Source organism: Hirundo rustica, chromosome 9, assembly GCF_015227805.2.
Source record: "Hirundo rustica isolate bHirRus1 chromosome 9, bHirRus1.pri.v3, whole genome shotgun sequence".
NCBI lineage: Eukaryota > Metazoa > Chordata > Aves > Passeriformes > Hirundinidae > Hirundo > Hirundo rustica.
In genome coordinates, this window is record NC_053458.1 from 31042995 (window position 1) to 31062115 (window position 19121).

Consider the following 19121-nt stretch of genomic DNA (forward strand, 5'->3'; position numbering starts at 1 on the left):
AAGTAACAGAAAATCCTACTGAACTGTGATGAGACAGTCATTTAATAAAGTATATTTGTTAATAAAATCTGTTTTGTCTCTTAACAAAAATCTTTGTGGACCTAAGTAAATACTGAGAAGACCATATGCTGAAGTATCCCATTAATTAGTATGCAATTCCACTCCATCAAGTATGACATATGGCCAATTTTGCATCTGAAAAAATACCATTAAATTAACAATAGTGTGTTCTGTTTTGTTTCAGTATATCTCACAGAGGTACCTGTGGTTATCTGTGAGAACTGACTTCAGCAAGCAGCTTTTCACAGTGCCAACAGAAGGGCAGGGCTTAAGGAACTATCAGCAATTCCTTATTAGTCAGAAGAACAATGTATAAGATTTGCAGCCCTTCAGTTATGCTAAACTGCTCGATGAAATAATTCCATCTGAAAAAAGAGCAGAGTCTTGGAAGAGACAGTAAAACCTGCCTTACGAAATTGGGATTTCATAAGCATCAGGATGTCCTGATTTGCCTGACCTCTTAACATCCACATAATTCATGGGAAGTAGGACACTGATGGAGGCAGTCCAAGGGATCCACCGGCCTCAGTAGCACAGAGACATGCTCTCTAAACAACATCAGAAACAGGGAGGGAGCAAGCAAAGAGGGGGAAGGGGAAAGCCAAATACCTGCTCTGCCTGGATATGAAGATTAGCTGCAGAAATGGTGTATCACAGACAAAAGAAACTAGAAACAAATCTGACTCATGATGTTCGAATTCAGCTATTAAACTTCCCTGTTTTGCTTTAGTCCATCTCTAAAAGGAAAGGAGGTTTTACTGTCCAATAGCTTTTGGAAGCAAAGCACTGATCCCTTCTTCACGCCAGTATTTCCATTTATGAAACAAATTGAAGGAGAATTTGTTACTCTGGCCCCACCTGCATCAACTTCTCCAGCTGGAAAAATTTGCAATGGAGATCTTCAAAGTTATTTCTGTAGAGGTCCCTCAAGCCATAGTCATACATTATTTTCACAAATACACAGAATGCCTGCTCCTCTGGCATCTGTTTGGAAAAATGCACAAAAATAAGGTTAATAATGGAGCTAAGGCTGGACATGCCTTACAGACACACACACACTGTAACAGCTTATGCACAATGAATTCAGAACCGGGGTTGTGTTAAAATTTTCAACCAAGTACTGTGAATGCCGAATTAACCAACTAAAATGTCAGTGGGACCATTCTCCTTGATGAGCACCTGGATTTGGCACTTCCTTGAAGAAATTTGGGATCACATCACAGGTTCATGTATGTCTACATCCCTACAGCAGCACAACTGTCAGCAGCACTCTTTCTGTCAAAAAGGTATGAGAACAACCAGTATACAACTCTCAGGCACATAAAACCAAATTTCAAATAATAATAAAAAAGAATAAAAACAAAATTAAAAAGCAACAACTCATAACAGTGGTATCTACTGAGAGATACTTGGTTAAATGGGAGACATTCAGGAGGACTAAGGTACAACCAACCTCTAGTGAGAACAGTGCTCATCCACTTTCATCCAAACCCCAGGACATCAAACTCTGAAGTCAGGTTTCCCACAATCCCATCTATTAACATGCTGACTTTTTCAGATGCCCTACATCCACAATCTCTGTTTCATTCTGATCACAATTTCTCATCCACCAGTGCTTTGGAAGGTGGTACCAACACAAGATGTCTGAGCCACTCTAGAGTTCTGTTTGTTGGCTTGAGCCCACTGAGTGCTGAATTGGTGGGAAGCCCTTGTCACAAAACCTCCACATCATCCTCCTGTGCACCTTCAGGTAACACAGTAATGACAGGCAACAACAGAACCCATATCAACCTTTTCATCACCTTAGAAGTGTGCTTTCTTTTGGAAGCACCAGATTGTAACAAATGAAAACAATTACTGAGAACCCAGAACAACTCTTGACCTTTCAGCGTACTCACTCATTTGGCCTGCTGCCAGCTTTTTATCAAGTATCAGCTACAGATAAAAGCTCAGCATTTTCTTCAAAGAGAATTTTAGGCTCTTGGTATTTCCCTTCAGGGTTTCATCTTATGCTCAGCCCATGATTAGTGCCTCTCACCATGGGCAGTTTCATTTTCGTTTTCAGACACCATAAAGGAAAGGGGTTTTTAACTAGGGTTTTTTAATACTTTTTTAAAATTAATATTTAAACAGAACACAAATTTTGGGCCTTGCCATTCTGATTTTTAGTATTTTGGTATCTGCCCTTTGCTGTCTTTTCTCTGAAATCAGAAAAGCCAGAGATTTGTAATTTTTTTAAGTGAAATTTTAGGTGGAGGTTTTTCCCCACAATGACTCTGAAAAATAGACAAGAAAAAAAGTCAAATACTGTGAACATCATAGTACTCTTATAAGAGCTGGCAACACTGTTTCCCTGTGGTTAGGTAGACACCTGCATACCCTTGATGAGAATTTCACCAAAGAAGCAAAATCACAAAAACGGAGGATGGAGGTTCAAACAACCCAACCATCCCTGAAACACTGAAGAGAAAGGATAACCTGCCCCAGGAAAAAAAGGGAAAGGAAGGGGTCCAGAAATCCATGCAAAGGTAGAATAGTTAGAGAGGGTCCTCCAAGTGTTCAGAGTGCCTGACTGTTTGGAGAATTTGAGGAAAAACAAGAGTTTGAGGGCATTTTAGGAAGCTCCCCAGTCCCATGGGCTCATTGAGACTCCTTGCTTCCCCCTTTCTCTAAGCTTTTCACTGTAGTATCCTCTGATGTACCCAGATGTTATAAAATGTGTATCAAAATGAGTGTAATTTCCACTTAGTATTCCCTGTGTACAGGGCAACTTCTTCCAGCTCCAGAAACACTAAAACCACAGTTGATTCTTTGTAGGAATGACAGTACAGAACTAAGGTAGAGGAGCTGAGCTATTAGTGAAGTGTTAAGAATGTGACACCCACACATTTCTAAACAACTCTGGTATTGAAAATGGCTCATTTCCCCAGCAGAACTTCAAAATCAATTGCAAAATAACTGTTAGATAAGCTGTTTTACAGTATATATTAGACTGCAATAACAGGGCTCATTCAGGTTTAATGGTAAAGGATCTAAAGCTTCTCTGCAACACTGTCGCCATGTATCATGTTTCTCAAGCCTTCAAGGAATCACAGCTCCCACTAGGAATTACAGCTTAAATTAATCTGAATTTGAGTTCCAAATGCCTTAGGAAGTGCTTGTGTAACATACACGGAACCGCTGAAACATGGACATAACACCAGCAGCTGTCTCAAACCCACGCTTCAAAAGGTATTTCAACCCTGACTGATAATTTACTAATTAAAACCTGAGAGAAAAAGCAGGCAAGAGTTTAAGTAAGAACTGTGGTTGAGCTTTGGGGTGGCTTATTCAGATAGACTTTATCTCAATAAATACCCAATTCAATAAATTGAATCTGCTGCTTTTCCACTGAGACATCAGGTGTGAAGCACCTATAAAAACTGTGTCTTTATTTATCTCCGGACATATACCCATGTGTTTATAAAAGAAGCAACAGATCAAAGTTTGTGCATTTTTTGATTACAAGCTAAAATATCAAGGTTAAAAATCAACTTTCCTTCACAGGATATTATTAAATGTCCCTAGGAGAAAAAAATCTCTCAAAAAATTCGTGAGACTACTTGTTTTGATGAGCTGCTCTGAGAATGTCTCCTGGAGTTAAATTCCCCATAAACACAAAAGGAGCTCACTTAGGTGACAACTAAATTAAAAGAAAAAATTAATATGTAACAAATTAGTTTTAGGTTTTGACACAGAAGTACTTGAGAATTTAATAGATTTCTCCCAGATAAAGGAAATCTACATTCATATAGATAGAAGCCATTAATCTCTACAGCCAGAAAGCAACAAGAGGAAAATTATTAGAGACAAATAAGTAACAGTAAATATCTGTCAAACAGCATGGCTGCGGTACTGCTGATTTTACAGCTGGTTTCAAATATCAAAGCTTTCATTTTGCAATGAACTCACATGAAGTAGAAGCACAGCTGCAAGGAAGGACTGTCCCTGGCAATAGCCGATGTCTTCATCATAGACAGAATAGGCCTAGAAAAAAGAAAAGTCAAGCTGATTTAAAATGCATCCAGGCATCACCAAAGCGTGTTCTCATCAGTGAACTACTCAGGACACTTCCTTCCAGTGTCTGAAGGAGGCAGAAGGGACACATTCCATCAGGAGCTGGAGTGACAGCACAAGTGGCTTCCCATGGACAGAGGTGGGGTGAGATGGGATACTGGGAAAAAATTCCTCCCTGGGAGGCTGGGCAGGCCTGGCACAGGGTGCCCAGAGCAGCTGTGGCTGCCCCTGGATCCCTGGCAGTGCCCAAGGCCAGGCTGGATGGGGCTGGAGCAGCCTGGGACAGTGGGAGGTGTCCCTGCCATGGCAGGGGGTACAATGGGATGAACTTTAAGGTTCTCTTCCAGTCAAAGCCATTCCATGATTCTCTATGTAACACTACTCAGCCTAAAATAATACAGGAGATAACTCTATAAGCGCTCCTGTGCTTTCAGGGCTTTTCTAAAAACATCCACAGGTCACTCTCAGCCCTCCACGGATGTTGTAATTATTTCTATTTTTCAATCAGCCTGAAAAGAGACGGGTGCAATTTCCCTTCACCTAAATCAAGGCTAATTCAGCTCAGGTGAGTAATGATGGAACTTTACCAATGCAATAAATAAAACATGAAAACGGGGGTAGTTTGTGCTGTGGGGAAAGTGAATGTTTGTTTTTGGAAAAACAAGTTCTGACACTATGCAAGTACAGGACCTTAGGTTAGAAAACTGCTGAGAGCTACTCTAACCTGAAGATTTCATCAGAAACAGTTTTCCCATGGCCTCGTTATGCTGAAGGATGAACAAGACTCATTTCCTGACGGTATGACAGACATGCTTTTTCTCACTCTTAAAAAATCCCCAAACTGAAATAACTAACCTTTCCTTCCCCTTTACTTTCCCAAAATGAGGAGAAAGATGCCATTTTTAAAGAGCTGTCAGAGGAAGTTAAGAATTTGTGGAAACCTGAGAAAGTCCAAGCAGCAGCAGCAGGACTGACATCGGAGGGAGAGACGTCCTGAGAGAATAAGCAAGGTCCTGAGGCTCCAGCCAGGGCAAAGCACAGCACAGGGCAGGGCCACAAGGATCAGATCCCCTTTTCCATCTGATGGGGAGGATGCAGTACCTGTGAGGAAGGCTGAAATGACTCCAGAAGACAGGATTTGTGTAAGGGCAGCCTCAGCATCCCTTCAAAGGTCACTGTTCCTGAACTACTGAGCCGTCCATTTCCTCTGGGAAAAGCTGACCCAGCACATGCAGCTCTGTGCCCTTCGTCCGTGCTGCTCACCACTCCTTTGAAAACTGCTCCATGGGATTAGTGAGGAGCGAGTGAAAATAAGCCCAGCCCACTGCTCAGTTTCAGTGGACAAGAAAATTCAAGAATCCAGCAGAAATCACTGAAAAATGTTTAATGAACCATTACAATCCGCTTACCAGTTTAAAACAGCTCTGGTCACAGAAGTCAAGTATAAAAACTAACCTGAGGAGTGTACAATGGCAGATACAAAATTCAATTGGGAAAAAAAAAAAAAAGAAAGATGCTCTCTATATAGAAGTTAATCAGCTACTAAGTACTAAATTAATATAAATTACTTTAGACTCTTAAATTAATATTTTATATGACTAACTAGAACTATCCACTGGTTAATCACCATCAGGAGTCTTTATCTATTTGTTCCCCAGATCTATCAGTTTATAGATGCCTAATATCTTGTCTCTGTAGCTTTCCTAAATTATGCATTATTCCTGTTTTTGATAAACCAGCTCCACCTAGAAACAGATGTGCAGAATTAGAAATGAGAAATTTGATTTATGATTTCTTCATACTATATAAAAGCACTTCTAATTTACTTTAAAAAAAATCTAGGCTGAAAAATGAACATCAAATTATCAGTGCCTGGGGGTTCTCTGTTGTGAGAAGCACTATAGTGACTAATTTGCTGAAAATAGCAATAAATTAATCCAAACGAGTTATTTTAAAATAAGTATTGAGAAACCAACACACTAGAGAAAACAAACTGCTTCCAAAACTGACATAGATTGAAAGGTATAGAAGGCTGTAAGAAATAAAAACGTATTTCTTACGAGATTCTGAAAAAAGCTGAAGTTACATCAAAAGAGGGAAAACGAGGAGGGCACAAAAAAAATTCTCACTCTGCAGTTCAATACAAAAATATGAAGGAAGAACAGCAAAGTTTCTCATCATCAACTTCCTAAACACATTTGAGCTTGTAATAAATCCATTTCAAACACATTCAGAGCAGGAAGGCAAAGTCTCTGCTTGGAAAATACATGGTCAATGTGAGAAAGCTGTATTTAATCTCCAGCAGAAAATCCCCATGAACTTTCCTTGTGTTTGTTCCATTACAGAAGCATCAAAGCGTTTGTCAATCTGCTGGAACCATTTCTAACAGGGGATGTGTTGAAGGACCTGTGTCCAACTGAATATCAGAAGAAATCATAAGTTAAAGGGAATAAAATTACTGAAAATTTATTAAGAACAGATGGTATTCACCCAAAAAGCTTGAGGGGAAAAGTCAAGTGGTAAACCACTAATTTACTGATGAAAACAGAAGAGATGAAAAATTTGAAACTTTTCTTAAAAAGGTTGATCCACAGAACTAAAAATCAGCAAGCACTGGATAATTTGGTTTAAATAAAAAACATGAAAATAATTAGTGGATGCTGCCTATATAGGAGAAAAAATGTCCAAGGACCCCAGTAAAAAGATGTAATTATTAAAATGCCTTCGAAACAACGAAAAACCATTAAAAAAAAATTTGCTTGATCCACTTTTTCCACTTTTCCGAGAATTTTCTGAAAATTAATTTTTTTGAAATTCATTTCCACCAGGTCTTTTCCCCAAATCTGATCTTGACCAGCAGCTGTCATTGGATACTTGGACACAAACTTCAGTTCTGCATCAGAATTAAATCAAACAAAGATTCTGCTCTTAATTCAAACCATCATAGTCCGGACAACTAAAGGTTTAGTTTTTAATGAAGTCTCTAAAATCTGCATGATTTCATTGCATCCACCCAGTGCAAAGAGACTTTGGAATCTTAATGCACATCACATTTCCAATTATACTGTTTTGTTTTTAAGCAACCTGTAGGGTTTGATAGTGCTGAAGTATGATGTGATTAACCAGAATAACCTCAAAAATTAGGATGCTGCCTACAGATACCACCATAACATCATATCATTAACTAACAGTCTAAGATTAACTATTTAAGATTTATGCTTTTAAGAAACTTTCATTTTCCACATGAAATATAAAAACAAGGCAAAATCCCCTATTTCCACTGCAGTCATTGTAACTTTATAATTCCAAGAGGATGGGATTTTTTCCCATGACAACCTGTGACATGTCACAGTTTCTAACTTCCTATTCTCCTAAGCTCCTGAGGAACTTCCAATTACAATTCCCCAGTTAACTGAGATTTTAAATGTTCTCTGTCTCATAAGTGGGATTTAATGAAGGTTCTGACTTGAAGCCTATTTTCATTCATTTTAACTAAATGAAGATGTCACAGAATTGAGCCATCTTTTTAACAGTCATCTGTATTCTGAAAAGAAGAGCTACTATGCAGTTATTAGTACATCATCATTAGAAAGTGAATTCTGTGGAAGCAGAGTCTTCTCAAAGTCCATGACAGAGAGCCGCCTGCACGTTGGGAAAGTGAACCAAGAAGCCAGGGCTGGATTATGAACACATAAAGAAACTCTTCTCCGAAATAATTTACAGAGGAAAATCTCCCAGTATCAGAATCTTCCGTAGGCAGAAAAAAATCCAAGTAAAGACGAAGGGAAAGATGGCTGAATTTAAAACCTCAGTTTGGGATTTCTGTAGCTTCTGTCCATGAGTGCCAGCAGATTTAAATGAGGAAGAGGAGAGGTTATGCCCTTCTATGATCTCTGTGAAATGACCAAGGGAAGCTACTCAGTGTTTAATACAGACACAGCTCTGCGCTGGAATCTGCTTTAGGAGACTTCAAAGACTTACACGGTGTCTGGAACTCAGACTGTCTCAGGAAAACATCCATTCTTTGATGCAGACTTTTCACCCAACAAGGTATTTTATTACATGCTCAGTACCTAAATAGTTTTAGTAATAGTACAATTAAAAACCCCAGACCTAAATTTATTATAAGACTAATAGTCTGAAAGTAATAATATTCCTATGGGTGCAGCATTGAGTAAGTAGCACATTATACGAGGAATCTCTGCATTAACTGAAAACCGTATTTTTAGACATTAGTTACTCATTTATGGAGTATCAGGAAGAGGCATGTGGCTGTTACACAAATATGCCTCTGCCAGAGCTGGGAGAGCTGAGAGAATGAAGAAATCTTCACCTTCAATCAGGCAGGCCCCCAAAGAGACTGATCCCATCAGTCAGCATTCCAGAGCCGACCTTCCCACTGGTACGGGCTCAGCAAAACCCTGTGGGCAAGAACAGAGCCCTGGGGCTGCTGAGCAGACATGCAGAGAGAAGGACTGATGCCTTGGAAAGGGGGGAAATAGTGCCTAAAGTTTTAGCTTCCATGTTTTCAGATTCTGTGCTGCCTAGGGGTGCAGTCCTGAGCCTCACATTAAATGCTGGTGAGCTCCCTTCACAGAGTACGTAGACAAAACAAATCCTTTTCCTGCTGAAGACCAAGGACAACTTCCAGGCCCAAAAGCACAAACAACAGTGAACTGAAGGGAGGAACAAGAAGGATGGGACCTCTCAACCTGAAGCCGTAATTGGACAATTAAACTCCAATATGCAAATGGACCAAAACTTAATAAAGTGTGAGACCTCGTGACCATTTGTCCATTTTGTGACCATTCTTAGTCCACCTTGGGTGTAGCCCTGGTCAGACTCTCGTCCTGCCCAAGGTGGATCCTAAAGGCTTTTCAATAAATACCTACTTTATTCTCTGGCTCTGTCCAGTCTCTGTTTCAGGTCAGCCTTCCCAAGGCACCAGTTTCTGGCAACCCAGATGGGACAGTGAGGTATCTGGAAAACTCCCCTGGACCCGAGGAACACCCAGCTCCTGCCCCCCTTATTAAAATGTAAACAGAAGAAGACCAGGTAACACTAAAAATCCTTTGAATGAAGCAAGACAACAATACCTACTGGCAATGCTCTTTCAACCCAGGAGCAAAGAAAATAAAAAACTAAAAATAGATGAAAAATTATTCCTAACTGATTGTGTTTATCCTGTAACTGGCAAATCCATTTCTGCAGGAACGAAAGAGATCTGCTCTCGGACAAATAGTTACACCAGACAAACATGGAAACTTCCCATTTGTAAATCTAAGGAGATACTAAGGATTGAAAACTGTGTAAGAAGACATGCACAGTGAGGTGACTATCTGAAAAGGCATGCTGCAATGAAATGGTAATGAAAATATTAAAAAAAAAAAAACCCTATGAAAATGAGACTTTCAGCTTACAGGCCAGCACTAAGCAGCAGCTCTGCTGAAACATAACCCATCATTCACAGTTTAACATGGGCTGGTTAGAGAAGAGCAACTCAAAGATATTTCTGTATTTCAGTATACAGTAACAAAAGCTAAAACACCCCATAATGGAGCCCACTCAGTGTTAGCATTGGTAAAAAGCAGTTTGTTGTTCTCTCTGCTAATGTGGGTACCCAAACCCAGATACTGCAACAACTAAAGCACAGTGTTTGCCTCACAGCAAGCCAGCTACCACACTGATCCTGCACCTAAAACCTTCAGGCAAGTGAGACCAGCATGGGGGAAGAAAACTACAAAAACGACAAAAATAGAAATCTGATCCACAAAGGGAGAAGTATTTAGTAACAAAACATGTCCTGATACAAACAATTCATATCCTTCCACAAGGCCTCAGCATACTGACTCAGCTAACACCAGCTCTGGATCTCTGAGAAGTAATTCAGCTATTTTCTGAAAACCATTGTGTCTATTTTCCCAGTCCATGCTCAACTGATCAACTTTCCTGCACCAGGCTCCTTTTCCCCCATTAAAGTCACACTGGTTGTTTGCTGAATAGGAGTTACTTTAATCAGAAAATTAGGGAAAACACATCTCGTGTTGCATTCTACACTGCACACACACTCCAGAGAGCGGAGAGGATTAATTCTGCCAGGTGCTCTGATTCCCTGGAGCATTGAGCTCTATGTACAGAGCATGGAAGCAGGCACTGAGCACTACTCAGTTATGCATAGTAGCACTGAGGTGAGCTCTTTAAACAGAGCTGGAATTTGCAGAGTATTTAAACAGAGAGCATGCAAGAAGCGCCAGTTTTCCCAAAGATTCCCCAAAATTTGCTCTGTGAAAATCCAGCTTAAATGGTGTCCTCAAGTGAAATCTCCAGTCTAGAAACTGAAACTCTTTTCATGCCTTATCACTACTGTCAGTTCTGAAGTTTATTTTTAGGTACTTTGTCACATAAATGTTCTGCAACAGAGAAAGTTTCCATCTTTCCTGATTTCCTGATGTTCTGAAGAGGAGATTAAGAGATGGAACAAAAATGGACAGACCTGTTCAAATGAGGCTGGGAGCTTTTAATGATTTTCCTTTTTATCTGACAGCTCAGATCATCTCTCATTTCAGTGGGGAATGAAGAAAATGCTCTTCAGCTTTTTACCCTGCCACTTGAGGACAGACCTTTCTCACCCATATTCAATAATCCCACTCTACAAACTTCTTGCTTTCACATTAGAAGAAGGAAATAAGTACCCAGCACCTCTGGTAAAAGTTATTCTAGTAATACAAAGCTGCCACATTATTACTTTCAACATAGATTATAACTTTTTATTCCCAATGGAACAACAAGTTTATAAGCAAATTAATTACCCTTTAACAGTGTTTCTTGAAAACCCACACACTGGAGAAAACTGTTTATTAATCATAAACTCAAGTTCCAGTCAGACCCAAACAGACATCTGTCACAGCCACAGTTCTCATTTAAGAAAACTACGGAAGGATGAAGGAAAAGTTACAGCCTGGAAATCTCCCCAGCAGTTGTGTCTGATATCAGTACTGGCAAGTAGGTATAAACCCTTCAGTGTAATCAGAAAATTTATGAATAATTCTATGTTCAAGACAGGATATGGCTGTTCTACCAGAAAGCAATGCTTCTCAAATCCTTTTCTGAACCAATGAGCACATAAAAGAGTGTCGCTAAGATCATGAAGATTTTTATAAACCCTTCAACAAGACCCCTACCCAAAGGCATTTTGGGGAACTGAGCTGCTATAGAACATCCCCTTATGCACTCAAATAATTGATTAAAGCAGAGAAAGCAAAAGGTAGGAATAAACAGTCAGTTCTAACCCAGAGAGTGAAGCAGAGCTCACTCTGCAGAAAGTCTGCTGAAAATATTCACAAAGCTTAAAGAACACAAAAAAATAGCGCAGTAACAAAGACTGCCATGAGACAAAGCTGTGTGGAGCAGGGAATTAAAAAGCGACTGCACAGCTGCTACACAGAACGTGTTCTATCAAGAGAAAGTGACCGAGTGACAGAGGTCATACAACTCCAGGTAAATACAAAATGCTTCACAGGAAGAGCAGCCCTCGACTTGATGGTCTCTGATCAAAGACCACACAATCCCAGAATGGTTTGGGTTGGGAAGGACCCTAAAGCTCATCCAGTTCCACCCCTGCCATGGGCAGGGACACCTTCCACTACCCCAGGGTGCTCCAAGCCCCGTCCAGCCTGGCCCTGGACACTTCCAGGGATGCAGGGATGGGACAGCCACAGCTTCCCTGGGCACCCTGTGCCAGGGCCTCAGCACCCACACAGGGAAGAATTCCTTCCCAATATCCCATCTCTCCCTGCCCTCTGGCAGCTGGAAGCCATTCCCTGTGTCCTGTCACCCCAGGCCCTTTTCCTAAGTCCCTCTCCAGCTCTTTTAGGGCCCCTTTAGACACTGGAAGGGGCTCTAAGGCCTCCCTGGAGCCTTCCCTTCTTGCCTTTTAAAAAAATGCAGGTTATGTTTCCCCATTTTCACTCAGTGGAAACTTCACATGACACCCATGACCTCAAATATGATGGACAGTGGCCAAGCAACTTCATCTCCCAGTTCCCTCAGGATCCAGAGAGGCATCTCATCAGGTTCCATGGCCCTTCAGGCTCCTTGGATCGTCTCAGACCTGATCTTCTCCTACACTGGGCAGTTTTTCAGTCCCTCTGTCCCTGCCTGTGCCTTCTGTGGCCTTAGCAGCGATGTTGGAGCACTTGCCAGTGAAAACAGAGGCACAGCTTTCTCCGTGTCCTGAGTTAAGCAGGTTTGTCCTTCCCTTCTGGAGAGGGCCCAGATCTTCTCTAATCTTACTTTTATCACAGACAGAGTATCTTCTTGTCACCCTTCACATTCCTCAGCCAGATTCAATTCTATCAGGGCTTTAGATTCCCAAACCTGGTCCCTGTCTGCTTGGACAATTTCTCTAGATTCCTAGCAGACTACCTGCCCTTGCTTCCACCCTTTGCACCCTTTGTGTTTGAGTTTGTCCAGGAGCACCTTTCTCGGTTTTTATTATGAGATTCAGGTGGTTTTAGAGTCTTTTTACCTTCTGCAAAGCCCTGAGCCAGACGCAACAAAGAGACGTAGTCTTCCGGTTCTGATTTTTCAAGGTTGCACTCTTTGTTTATTGTTACTTATCTTATAATTTTCTCAGTGCCCAGCTAAGGTCTGTGCAGCTGCTCAGGCATCTGGCGACTCCTCCCCACCGAGCTGTCGCTGTCTTTTATACTAATTGCTACGTGTTCTTTATTTATCATTATTTGCCAATACCTATCACTTATACTAAACAGGTCATCCCTACTTTGACCCAATCTCCTTAAACTACTTTGTGCCACCGTCACTGCAGAAAATGAAGTGAGGGAAGAAGAAAGAAGAAGCAATAGACAACGCCCCAAATCCTCCATCTTGCTCCCATTCACTTCCATACTAAAAACCCAAACCTACTGTTTTCTCACCCTGTGATAAGCTAAACTCCAATCTTTCACACTCCTGTGGCTTGCAATCCTTTCCACAGTGCAGGAAGCCTTTCACATGGACTGGGATCAAAGCCAGTCCATGTGGGCTCTGTGCCAGGGTCCCAGACCCCCCCTGTCCAGGTCCCTGACCCTCCAGGGCAGCCAAAGGAATGCCCTGGACTCCAACACACCTTGTTCATCCATGCAGGCCTCCTGGCCTTGTTCCCTGACTTTGTCAAGGATGCCCCACTTCTGAGTTTCAAGATCCTTCAGGAAAAGAGAACTAAGAGCTACAGCAACTTTCCCTGTAGGAGCAATAGAGGCCCTGGGAGCAAGGAAATCTCCCAGATTTAGAAAACATGCAGAATTATTCACAAGTCCTACAGAAACGAAACAACCCAGGACGGTCAGATCTGTGCCCCTCTGAAGCTGCCTGCTGGACAGATAGCTCCTCTAAGTTGCTTCCAGTTCAGACAGATTCGCTCCTTTATTTGTTCTTTATTAAACAAAATATGAAATATGCCTTAATGAAAATTAATTTTTCTTTTCAAAGAATGTTTCAAATTCTTTCATCATCCTCAAGGAACTTTACAGATTCTTTCCAATGCAGAAGAGATTTTTTTTTAATTTTTGTAAAATAGTTTTTAATTATGGACACTGCAACTAAAAACTGCAGCAGCTGCAAAACACTGAGTTGCTCAAGTAAAACTGTTCCTACATGAGGTTCCTCTATCTCCACATCCTTTATATCTCAATATTTATCATCCACTTTGTGTCACCAAGGTATTTTCATGAGAAAGGATTTTCTGGTTTCTTTCAGGTGCCTTAGCAGAGTACATGGAACAAACAAGGGATACTCAAAATGCTTTAACTCAAATCCATTTATTCAGTGTTTGATTAGGAACCTGCTGGCCAGTCTTTAACTCCTTAACGTGTATCTTGCTCATGCTCTAACTTATCCAGCATTTATACGTTCTTAGGCTACAGGAGCTACAGAATTTCAATCAAAACACCCTCACCAATGAAACCAGTACTTCTGGCTTTTTGCGTTAGCTTGTCATGATCTATTTGCAGTAAACTCAGAGGCCTTCATTATAACATCCTTCTCACACTTCGTTCTTGAAAAACTGAATTACTCCATCATTTTTCACTTAACTGACAAGCCCACAATTACCTGCATTGATATTCTTTTCATAGACTGGCACAGGAACTGTTTCCTGTAGCCCTCTGGAGCCCTCCAAGATTGGGGAGAAATCACCACCATTGGTTCAAAGTTCTCTCTCTCCCCTAATTTTGTTCCTTTTTTTTTTTTTTTTTTTTAATGTGAATTACTCACAATACTGAATCCCAGTACCTGAGCAGCTATATTTAACAGGCATCCAAAGTATTATTTGAATAAGAGTTTGTATCACCACAGAATTTATCTGGGGAACAGGAATATGTACCATTATACCCCAAAGGCTGAAAACTTTTTTTCTGCTTGCTATTACAACTCCATCATTTCTAGTAATCAGAAGGAGGTGGAAACAGCAACAAAGAAGAAGAAGGGAAAGGGAAATGGCTTTGTCTGAGGCATTCATCCTCCACAAACAAAATGAATTCTACATTATTTAATATTCTACAAAATATTCTACACAAATTTCATTAATTTTAGGAAAAAAAAAATTGAAACAAAAACTGACTACCAAACCCACAAAAACTACCAGGCAGACAAGTACCTACCTGCCTGCAATATTTTACCTTCTGGATCTCTCTCAAACAACAGAAGTCTGTCCGTACAAGATGGAAAAAATCTATTGATTTAGTACCTCAACTCCCCCATGTGCAAATTGGAAAACTTAAAGAGTGTTTTTCATTGGAGGTGATCTGGCAGCTCTGAGTGAAAAGCTCTGCTCACACATTGCTTGTGGAACCATCAGCAAACTCGCTCCCCTGGGAATTATCTACAGACATTCTTGTTTAACCTCACAGCAGAGCTCGCTCTGAGCGTTTGTTTCCTCTGCAAATCTCTCCACCTCAGATAAAACAGGTTCTCCTACAGCACTCCCTCTGAAGAGCAGCTCTCCCCTCAGCAAAGCCAGCTTGAGCCTCTTCTCACCTGCCCTTCAGGAGGTACCCAATGCAAGGTTGTAAAAGGTAACGCAGAAACACCACGTGCGACCTAAACAAAGCTTTAAAATCTTATTAACAACTTGGACCAGAACAGGGTTAGCAGGGCAAAAGAAAGTCACACAAAACATGGAACAGGCTTTAAAATTCAGAGAACTGACTGTACCTTACAGATTTTGTACAGAGATTCCTGACCGTCTCCTTCTGTATCCTTAAAATAATCATGTGCTGGATATGTACGGTGGATGTCTCGCTTGATGACACTCTCTTGAGCAGAATCCTAAAAAAAAAAAAAAAAAGGAGAAAAATCCTGACATGTTAACCCATTAAAGCTATAATTAAATGTTACATAATAGAAAATTCAATGTGTACTCAACGTGGACACATTAGATAACTGTTTTATTGACTTCTGCAGAAATGCTTTGAGGAGAAACTGAAAATCCTTTGTAGTCTCTTCTGCAGTTATAGTTTGACAGTTTAACAAGAGCAGTATGGAATGTTTTTGGTCCTGCAGGCTTAAGATTCAGCTTTAGAACTAAAAGGAAATTACTAGTTGTTTAATTGTTGATGCGTTTTTACCACAGATCGTATCATCGATACTTACTGTATTGCTCTGGCAGTAAAAAAGCAAAAGCAAAACCAACCAAACAATTCAGGTTGTCTCTGTCTTGCAAGCTTAAAGCTACTAATTTGAAATGTTGTACATGTGAATTTACCACAAAAAGTGTTAGTTAAAAATTCTTACAGAATTTCTATAAAAAGATTGGAATCACTGCAAACAGACCTAAAGAACACTGCTGGTGTGGATGAGGGAAGTTGTATCAAAATGTCAGAGCTGGAACTACAACAGTTAATTATCTTAAGGTTCCAGTGCGCTGTACCTTTAGGTTGGCAAATATCAAACGGTGCTTTTCTCCATTACCTTTGTAATCCTAAAGGAAAAACCAACAAAACCTTCTCCTGTAACTCAGAATATAAATCCCTTATAAATAACTTTTATCTTGAAAACGGCGTTTCTGTTACAGAAAAGCTTCTAAACTCGCAGATTGTTTCTTGTTAACGAGGAGTCTCCATGAAAAAACTTCTTTATACCTGCTGGAGTCAACAACCAGGTAGTCTCCTGAATTTTGGTGCTTTTCTAATTCTCTCAAGTCTCTCCAGCGAGCCTGTGCCACACAGTGATGCAGTGCCTGGTGGGCTTAGCCAGAAGTCTGCAGCAGTTCCCAGCTCCAGCTCCCTTTTGGACCTATCTGTAGCCAATCCACCCCAAGGAATCACTGGAATCACTGCAGGGTACATGAGGCTGCCCCACTGCTGCACTTCTCCATCCCCTCCAACGGCAGCTAAGGAAATGGATGCAAGAAGCTTAAGCATCACTTTGTGTTGTCTCCCTGAAGTTGATGGCTTCTCTGAATCTTGGCTATCATTAATTTATCCAATTACAATATTCTAATGTTCAGTGATTGCAACTGTGGCTTTCCCTTTGTTTGACATTAATACCTCCAGCACCAGAAAGCAACGTGGTCTGTATTTTTTGCAGTCATAGAGCCCCAGAATGGTTTGGGTTGGAAAGGACCTGTCCTAGGGTGACTTTATGATGCTTGGAACCCCAGTTGTCTGTTCTGTTTATGCTGGACATTAAGTTCTGCAACTTTAAGATTGGTTCTCAGAGCAAAGGGGGAGAAGTTTGAGAAACAAACAGATCTTAAAGCTCATCCAATTCCACCCCTGCCATGGGCAGGGACACCTTCCACTACCCCAGGGTGCTCCAAGCCCCATCCAGCCTGGCCCTGGACACTTCCAGGGATGCAGGGATGGGACAGCCACAGCTTCCCTGGGCACCCTGTGCCAGGACCTCAGCACCCACACAGGGAAGAATTCCTTCCCAATACCCCATCTCACCCTGCCCCCTGGCAGTTGGAAGCCATTCCCTGTGTCCTGTCACCCCAGGCCCTTTTCCTAAGTCCCTCTCCAGCTCTTCTGGAGCCCCATTAGGCACTGGGAGGGGCTCTGAGCTCTCCCTGGATCCTTCTCTTCTCCAGGCTGAACAACCCTGGCTCTCTCATCCATCCTTTCCTCATAGAAGAGGTGTTTCAGCCCTCTAAAAAGCTAGGCACATTTTTATACGCTATGGAAGGAAAGGCCACACGGAAAGGTGATGTTTTTATTAAGCCAGCTGGTACCACTGGAGAAAATAAACACATTTTTATGCTTTCATTGTGTAATCATGATTATTCTCAGGACATCTGAACACCGTGCAACCATCAGCAACCAAAACTAACCACACTGTCTAAATCACAAGCAAGGGGACACAGACTAATAACAAAAAAATATAAACAAGCAATTCTCTAATCAGACTCCTTTATTGATTATTTTCATTTACATTGCTTCCAAATACCAGAGAGGCTGGATAACTGCAGTCTGCCCCCCAGATCCATCTAACCATTCAGTTAAATTGTGAGAAAATGCCTGAAAGAGCATTTAAGATCTACCAGCAAAGTCACAGAATCTATTATAGAAATCTGTTACATGCATTTTTCAGCACAAACTTCAGAAGATCCAGGAGAAGTTTCTGAAGACTACCACAACCAGCACAAACAGGCTTTTCCTGTCAAGCTGGGACATTGTGTTTGACTGCCCTGTACTTCTCTTACCTTGACTGGGGAAGCCAACGTGTAACTGAGCACACAGACGTTGACAAAGTGAATGCCCAGGGTAGGGTCAGAAATATTTGTGTAAAGGCCAAAATGCACGTGAACTTATACTGAGTTAAAAGGAACCTGAAGCAGTCTTCATCCAGTCCTATTAATGACAGATGCTTCTAACAACCTGGAGGAAAATAATTAAATGGGCCCAAAAGACGATTACACACAAAGACTGGAGAATTAATTCCTTCTCAAGAGACAATCTCTCTTTGAAATACAATAAACCCATAAAGGAAGAGAACCAAGTAATTAGTCTAGAGAGAAGATCAGTATAGAACTATGTCTTAAAATATACCAAAAATATTTAAGTTTCTACCTTTTTCCAAGTAGAATTCGTACTGTTCTCAAGTACCAAAATACATGAGTTTAAAGACACCATTTAGGTTTTCAGACAGTTTTTATTCTTGTGGAAGTCATGATTAGTTTATCAGGAAAAAAAACTAAGGTGAGATGGGTATCAAGGCATTCAGGGTTCTAATGATCTTACTTCTAAAATTCATTTCAGTGCTGCCAACTCAGAGAAAATAAATGACCTTCGTATGTCAATGCTATGACAGCTGCCATGCTACTGAACAAGCTCTGCCCCGAGTTGTCTCTCTTCCAAAACAGCTGAATTTCTGCAATGGAGCTGTACTGGAATGCTGATTCCTTGACACCCCTGCCATTTCCAGCTATCAAGAAGCTGCTGAATATGAACAGAAAGCAGATCAACACAGAAATAAAATGGAGAGAACAGAAAACTGTTTATATTGAATAAATGTTAAAAGAAGATTAGGGGTACATAAGCAATCACAATAGAGAAATACAGGGCAATCTTTATGTATGCACTTCAGAAATTGTTTTTTAATTAAGAACTTCTCTCACACACTCCATAAAAAACCCCTACTCATTTGTTGTCTCAAGTGGAGCCACTCTGGTGATGAATTACAATTTGGGAGCAGAAGAGACTCCTGTAGGCAGAGCCTTGTTTATTCTGTTCCAAGAACTGGAGAATAAGCATTGTATCAGCCAGAATTTATTAAGAAAGAAAAATCTCTTGGGGTGTAATGTCTCAATGCTGTGTTGAGACTCAATACTTGCCCCACTTTTGCCCAAAATTACTTCCATGAAAACAGGCGCATCCCTAATGAAAAAAACGCCAAAAAGTGCTTGGCTGAGTTTTCCTTACTGCACTGCCTGCATTACCACTTCTGACTCAATATGGAGAGATGCAGAATTACAGCTGCAATTAAAGGAATTGAAAAGTTTAATGTGA

At 40.8% G+C, this 19121-nt stretch overlaps 1 protein-coding gene across 5 annotated transcripts in view; it reads right to left on the minus strand.

Annotated features, from left to right (window-relative positions):
* The window catches only part of RABGAP1L (RAB GTPase activating protein 1 like), a 214774-nt gene that overhangs the window by 88162 nt on the left and 107491 nt on the right, over positions 1 to 19121 (minus strand). For all 5 annotated transcript variants that reach the window (XM_040073100.2, XM_058421780.1, XM_058421779.1 and 2 more), the window contains 3 exons: positions 15328 to 15441; positions 4012 to 4086; positions 919 to 1044 (listed from right to left, as the gene is read on the minus strand). In XM_040073100.2, the coding sequence (XP_039929034.1) occupies positions 919 to 1044; positions 4012 to 4086; positions 15328 to 15441 (315 nt within the window). The remainder of the gene's footprint in view (positions 1 to 918; positions 1045 to 4011; positions 4087 to 15327; positions 15442 to 19121) is intronic.